Source organism: Hippocampus comes, unplaced genomic scaffold (assembly GCF_001891065.2).
Source record: "Hippocampus comes isolate QL1 unplaced genomic scaffold, H_comes_QL1_v1.1 scaffold310, whole genome shotgun sequence".
Classification (NCBI taxonomy): Eukaryota; Metazoa; Chordata; class Actinopteri; order Syngnathiformes; family Syngnathidae; genus Hippocampus; species Hippocampus comes.
Window position 1 is genome coordinate 848,261 of NW_017805990.1, and position 7,856 is coordinate 856,116.

Here is a 7,856-nt window from a genome sequence, read left to right on the forward strand (position 1 = left end):
CACCTTGTTTGAAACCCCCGGTTCTCAGTGTCCACCTTCCGTTTTGCCATTTTTGATGGGTATCTGAAAGCTAATGTCACTGTTATGGGAACGACTGCTAGACTAATAAATATTTAAATAAAGCGGCCGACTGCTTGGCGCGTCACCGTTGCATTGTGGGAAATGTAGTATTGGTGCGTGTAAAAGATCTGCGGGCTCTCGGCTTGCTGCGGTCCGCAGGCCGGTTCTAATAATAAATCAATATCATCCCAGGGGCCACTGAAAACATTCTCGCGGGCCGGATCTGGCCCGCGGGCCGGCACTTTGACATATGTGATTTAGAGTGTTCAATCGGCCTGCCATGCATGATTTTTGGAATGTGGGAGGAAACCTGAGTACCCGAAGAAAACCCATGCAGGCCCGGGGAGAACATAACTCCACACAGGGAGGCCGGAGCTGGAATTGAACCCGGTACCTCTGCACTGTGAAGTCTACGTGCTAACCACTGGACTACCGGGCCGCCCGACATGAAACATATCAATCCAAATTGGCATTCCAAAATAATAATGGTGCAAATGCAGCAAAATTTAGGTTGTGAAAACATAAAAGACAACCAATAATAAAATACGGCTAATGACAAGGAAATAATTTTAACTGCAGGGTGAGAGAAAGACGGACACAATACCTTCCTCGATTGAATGTTGGAATAGTTACACTGTCTTGCTGAATGTATAAACTTTGCGTCTCTTTTGTTGTACCAGCTCAATGGTAAATTTGTTCAAATAAATAGCTGAACATAATGGCTGGCGCACCAGAGTTGGCTAGCGCTTTTCCTTCATCTTTTAAAAGTCACAATTTGGGATGACATTTCCACCTTGAAACCAGCTCCGAGCTATTTAATATACCTTTTACGCTACACAAACTGACATCAACACGCTTTTCAAGAGTGAGGTTCTTTTCACTCCACAGTGCATCCTGGGATCTTAGAATAAATGGAAACTGTAAACTTGTTCCCATCCAAATATTTTCACCCAAAATACGTTCCGTGTGTGTAGTCCATTCAGTTAAAAAATAAATACAGTAATCCCTCGCTACTTCGCGGTACGTTTATCGCGGGTTCAGTGCATCGCAGATTTTTTCAAACATATAAATGTTAATTGGACGCTACTTCGCGGATTTTTGTTTATCGCGGGTGGTTTTGATCCCTATTAACCACGATAAACGAGGGATTACTGTATATTAATTAAATCCCATAGCTGTACATCAATTCCAAATCATGAATAAGACGATAAATCGGTTGTGACCATATGCTTGACAGTAATAATTGTTTCCTGTAGAACAGTTGATTTCTAATCCCAACTACTATAACATGACACATTCATGTGCCATGAGTGGTCACCAAGTGCACTGCGAGAAATTATTCCATTCCACTTAATTGGTCTAAAAATTCTTTATGAACTGCTAGGCATGGGCCGATATTAGACAACAATTTAAGTATTGTATTTTCCGCACTGAAACGCGCACTGCATTATGAGGTGCAATCTACAATGCATCCACTAGATGGAGCTACGCTCCTTCCATTCGACTGGAAAGCCGTTCATGACCGCCTCCGAAAAACGTAAATTAACGATTACTTCAATGAAACTATGAAAATGAAAATAATGCATCAAAACAGAAAATCAAGCGAGGAAATCACAAAATAAATACTATAGCCCCCCTACAGAATTTATTTTGGCATTTCCTTGCGCGTAGCTCCAACAGAACGATCAGAGGTCAGTAAATGTAGAAGACTGGAATGTCTCAGAAGTGTTTATGTATTCCTTTGTTGTGTACTGTATTCACAATATTACTGTAGTGTACTGTATTCACAATAAAATCACAATATAAATTCTGTAGTGGGGGGGCTATAGAATTTATTTTGTGATTTCCTCGCTTGATTTTCTGTTTTGATGCATTATTTTCAATTTTTGTAGTTTTATTGAAGGAATCGTTAATTTACGTTTTTCAGAGGCGGTCCTGAACGCCTCTCGGGTCAAACGGAAGAAGAGAAGGCACGGAGACGGACAAAGACCTACCTGTATTTGTTGAGACTGTGAAAACCATTAATAAAGTGTGCTCTCCATTTTTCGGAGCTGCAACAAAAACTTATTTAATGAAGCAGCGACACAGTTCACTGAACTAACAGCAAGTTATAACATTGTAAGCATGTCTCCAGCAAGGAGTCAGCTTGGGGTCGACATATTACCGTAATGACCATACACAAGGCACACCGGATTTTAAGGTGCGCCGTGACCTTTTAAGAAAATGGAAGACTTTTCGGTGAGCCTTATAGTGCGGAAAATACGGTACGCGTCACTAGGTGACAGAAGGTACATAATTAACCTGTGTATCCACTTTTTGTGACATTTTGGAGACGCTGTTCTGTATATAATGTCTGTTGTTTTCATTTTGTTCTTACAATTATTGGATGTCAACAGTGGCCAATTCGTCATGGCATTGTAGAAGACTGGGACCTCATGGAGCGCTTCATGGAACAAATCATCTTCAAGTACCTGAGGGCTGAACCTGAAGACCACTACTTCCTCTTGGTGAGAACACTTCTTTGCTCTATATTGACTCAGCGTCTTGAATCATGGTTTGTGTCAACTTAGAACTTTTTGCAACCAAAATGAAAAAAAAAAGTAGCACTGTGCCTCTGTAGGCACATTTAAATTGCATGTCTTTAACTCATTCACTCCCAAAGACGTATTTAGATGTCTTTTCAGACGCCACACATTTAATCCCACCTCCTCATTTTATATTGACCGTACTTGAAAAGGGTCTGAAAATATATGTCATGTATTTTCATTTTCATTTCATTTTCATATACAGTATATGAAAATGTATTTTCAGACCCTTTTCAAGTACAGTCAATATAAAATGAGGAGCTGGGACTAAATGTGTGGCGTCTGAAAAGACATCTAAATATGTCTTTGGGAGTGAATGAGTTAATGGCCGATTACGGTTGACACTTTTTAAAAATGATTTGCGTCTACTTTCAAGTGACCTGTATTCAATATCACTGTATTTACATTTAAATTTGCTGAAGACCTAAAACAAACCGGCATACATAGAAATTAAAAATACAGATAAACTAGACTTCTGTAACATCAAGCTCAATGTAGGGTACTGTACAACAGAAGTTCCGAACCACCGGTCTGCCGCCGCATTTCGTACCGGGCCGTAGGGAGAAACAGACAAAATATATATATATATATATATATATATATATATATATAGTAAAACCACCAATCTGGACAAAGCATGACAGAAATTGATATCTGCACTATGGAACACATGAGCCCCTTAGAAACCCCATCAAATACCTTCCAGATGGCAATAATGTAAGCAGGGCTGGATGATTATATGTTCAAGAATCGTGATATTACTGTGACCAGCTGCGAGCCTATTCACGAGCTCAGATACGACAGAAATGTACTGGACAGCAGTCATTCAAAGTCCAGCTTTTCCTTCTCTACTTTGGTTTGCAAGAATTATTCTTGGACAGAATGTGTAGCAAAACGCGCAACTAAACACGCGGCTGATGGGCAGCCATGAGTTGCCGTTATCTTTTGAAGATGAAGCTTTTTTTGACAGAAGAACTGCCTCACCATCGCTTGGGTAGTGATGAAACGACTTGGAGTAAGTTAAGCTGTTGTTCAATTGAGGTATGGCCTCAAAAAAGGCAACACAACAATCCTTTTGAATCAGAACAATCTTGTTGAATCAATTGAAACTCCCAGCTGACCCACCACTTTTTTGTTGATGAGGCTTTACACTTCCGCCTCCAGGTTAGGAGGGGAGACTTTTGTTGCCCAGTTATGAGTAAAACAGACATTGCTCCCTGATTTTCCTGAGGGGGGCTTGTGGGGGGTGCAGAGTAAACTGTTGATTTGACTCGTGTTCAACTCCTGTGTCGTCAACCACAATATGTCCACATTGGTGACCCTGTGATGTAAGCACTATGTCAAACAACATTGGTAACAAAACTGACTTGTGGTTCCAGGTTAGGAAGGGTGACCGGTTGTCAGGTTTGAGGATAGCATAGCGGTCGAGCCGTTGTTAACTGTTGTTTTTGTGAAGTGGAGAGTAACCTGTTGACTGAAGTTGTCATGCAATGAGTATGCCTGTACTGCTCTGTACCTGTACAGATCATGACCATATGTGACAATGCAAACAGTTCTAAATATATTCAGAATATTTGTGTGTGTGTGTGTGTGTGTGTGTGTGTGTGTGTGTGTGTGTGTGTGTGCGTGTGTGTGTGTGTGTGTGTGTGTGTGTGTGTGCGCGTGCGTGCGTGCGTGCGTGTGTGTGTGTGTTTTTAATAAATTACAGACAGAGCCTCCTCTGAACACACCAGAAAACCGAGAATACACAGCAGAGATCATGTTTGAATCCTTCAACGTACCAGGACTCTACATTGCCGTGCAGGTCAGAACCTTAAACTTAATGTTCCGCTTGTATTCGAAAGATGCTGAACTATTGAATGATTATGTCCACATTTTGCTTGAATAACAAAATCAACGTGTGACATTCAATACAGGCCGTGCTTGCTCTCGCAGCATCCTGGACGTCCAGGCAAGTAGGCGAGAGGACCTTGACCGGCACTGTGATTGACAGTGGTGACGGTGTAACCCATGTCATCCCTGTGGTAAGTGGGCTGACAAGCATATCCTCATTACAGTCACACAAATGACCCTTTTCTCAGTCTTCATATTTCTCTCTTCTCCTTCATTTTTCTCTTAAGAAATCTGTCGAGTCTAACAACCGTCTATCCATTTATTTTCTCCCGCTTTTTCTGATACAACTCCCGGGGGAGCTGGAGTCTGTCCCAGCTGACTTCGGGCGAGAGACAAGAGGCACCCCATCATTGTAGCCATAAAGTGTTTTGGTGCTGGCATTCTTATTTTAAATCAGACTTCCTTTAAGTTAACAGCTGACTTTCATCTTGATTTGTACAAAAAAAAAATGGTTTACTGGCTGAACTATAAAAGAAAATATAGCTGGGCGAAATGACCAAAAAGGTGGTTTAAACAGTTGTCATAGAGGACCACTCGGCAGGATGCAGAGCAGATGAAAAAGATGCTTATATTCCACATTTGGTACAGGGTGTGTGTGATGACCTACAACACAGGTGTCAAACTGAAGGCCTGTTGGCCAGATCTGGCCCGCTACATTATTTTCTGTGGCCTGCGAAAGCAAATCAAGCAGGTCAACTCACATGATGCTTGTTTAAAATCTGTACCAAAATTTCAACTTGTCATATTGCAAGCATTTTCTTGTTACGTTATTAGAGTAACTTGAACAACATTTGAACAAACTACTATGCTTGACTTGTGATTTCAAAACTACTTCTCCATTAATTGTGTCCTGTATTTTTAATAATACAATCATAATGGCCCGCCGAGGGAAACTGTGACTACAATGTGTATGTGACAAATGTGTGTGTGTGTGTGTGTGTGTGTGTGTGTGTGTGTGTGTGTGTGTGTGTGTGTATATATATGTTATGTTATCACTCAATAGGGCATTTATTTTGAGTTGTCAAATTGGAATACCCCTGCCCCATTTCCCCAAATTAATCGAAGAAAGATTTTTTTCCCAATAACAGTGTTTCAAACATCGGAAGGATTATGCAGCTCACAAACATGTTCTTGCACAGCACATTACAGTTGCGGGGTGATTGAATCACAATGTTTGTGGTCTTAATAGGCACAAAAATATATGTGTTTATGCACTTGGGCTCTCATTACATGAATGTAATTGACATCAGTGTGTAAAATTCTACTGTTTTGCACAACGCCAACCTTATTAGCAAGTTGGATGGACGCCTCTTTCTTTCCTCTCATTGTTAATTTTTTCTTGTCCTCTAGGCTGAAGGTTATGTTATTGGCAGCTGTATAAAGCACATTCCCATCGCAGGACGAGACATTACTTATTTCACCCAGCAGCTTCTAAGAGAGAGGGAGGTGGGCATCCCACCAGAGCAGTCACTGGAGACAGCCAAGGCAGTAAAGGTTTGTCCTCATCTTCAGTTTAATTTGCTCCATATTTATTTTACATTACCCATCACTTTTTCAACCATAGTTGGAGGGTTTAACCCAATCTGAAGAAAATGATAAGAAAATCAATGCCAAGTGAATGTTGTATGCAGTATACATTCAATGAAGCTGCAGTCCTTTGACACTTTACCACTGGCACAACACAGCCTATCCATTTGTACGCTGCCTTAAAATATGTATTTGCCCTCTTCTGATTTTTTTCTAATCTTTTGCATATTTTTGCCAATTTAATGTTTACAATCATGAAAGAAATGTAAATAATTAGACAGATAACCCATGTAAGATTTTATTTTTTAAAAATGGGGGGCGGGGAAACAATTCAAAATTTCCTGGTCCTATGTGAAAACTACTTGCCAACTGGTCGGGCCATCCCCAACCTCAATAACTGTATATATTTTGGCCCACTCTTCCTTACAGATTTGCCGTCTTTTAGCGACACTGGCGGGTTTGAACATGAACAGTCTTTTTATGGGCACAGCATTTTGCTCTGATGCAAGTCCATACTTTGACTTGGCCACTTCAAAACCTTCATTTTGTTTTTAGTAACCCGTTCAGAAGTTGACTTGCCGGTGTGTTGTCCTACTGCAGAACCCAAATTGCGCTTCAGATTTAGGTCACAGACTGATGGCCAAACATTCTCCCTCATGATTTTCTGGTAAAAGGCCAGGTCCTGAAACAAACTGTATTAGAAATTCCTCACATTAATAAGAGACATACAGATACAGAATGTAAGGCAGTTGAGGGTTAACATTATAGATACTGATTGATTTAAAAAAAATGCAATCATTTCCTCTGCTACGTGCTGTGAAGTGGTTGTATAGTTTCCTGCAAGGAGAACCTCTGACTTCTATGAAACTTAGAATGATATCAAAATACCGGTAATATACTTTCGGAAAAGTTGTTCAGTGGGAGCCATGATTGTTATGAAATATGTCAGATTTCATCCTGTTGATTTGAGCAAGTTTGTCAGGATATTACTGCCGTTCTTATTTTCCTGTGTGATGGTAAGACTCATAATGTAAACTCATAATGTCCCTTTTAGGAACGGTTCAGCTACGTGTGCCCAGATCTTGTGAAAGAGTTCAACAAGTATGACACAGACGGCTCCAAGTGGATTAAGCAATACACCGGCATCAACGCCATCAGTAAGAAAGAGTTCACTATTGATGTGGGATATGAGCGGTTTCTGGGACCTGAGATCTTCTTTCACCCTGAGGTAAGTTAAAAATACAACAAAAAAAAAAATCCCACCACAAACAAGTTTATTTGTCTGACAGTCAGAATGACCTAAACGTGAACTTAATATAACCCTGCGATGAAAATTTATTGAATTCTGATCCCTCTGAACGTTAAGCTGTATGTTCGTCACCTTGATCCATTTAAGAGACTTTAGCTAAATGCTAAGCTGTCAGGGGCCCCCAACCTTTTTTGCCCCATGGACCGGTTTATGTCAGACAATATTTTCAGGGACCGGCGTTTAAGGCGTGGCGGAAATAATACAACAAAATAATATGGTCTGAATGCATGAAAACTGTGGCGTTTTCGAAATATAATAATAAATACAAGGAGCGTCTAATCTGGCCGCAACACTCCGATCGCCATGGGCGTCATTAGGCCTATTTTAGGGAGGCTTCAGCCTCCCTAAAAATGTCTTTAGCCCCCCTAAATAATTTCATTGCATTATTTAAAAAAAAGTATTATTTATTTTTCCTGTACTTTTGCTAATATATTGCATCAAATTCAATGTAATGTGGCCATTTTAAATTATATTTCGATAAC

The 7,856-nt window shown here is 40.4% G+C and overlaps 1 protein-coding gene across 1 annotated transcript in view; it reads left to right on the forward strand.

Moving 5' to 3' along the window:
• Nucleotides 1-7,856, forward strand: part of LOC109528952 (actin-related protein 3) — a 22,037-nt gene that overhangs the window by 4,741 nt on the left and 9,440 nt on the right. The window contains exons 4-8 of the mRNA XM_019892038.1: nt 2,457-2,567; nt 4,354-4,449; nt 4,562-4,669; nt 5,889-6,032; nt 7,120-7,293. Of these exons, the coding sequence (XP_019747597.1) occupies nt 2,457-2,567; nt 4,354-4,449; nt 4,562-4,669; nt 5,889-6,032; nt 7,120-7,293 (633 nt within the window). The remainder of the gene's footprint in view (nt 1-2,456; nt 2,568-4,353; nt 4,450-4,561; nt 4,670-5,888; nt 6,033-7,119; nt 7,294-7,856) is intronic.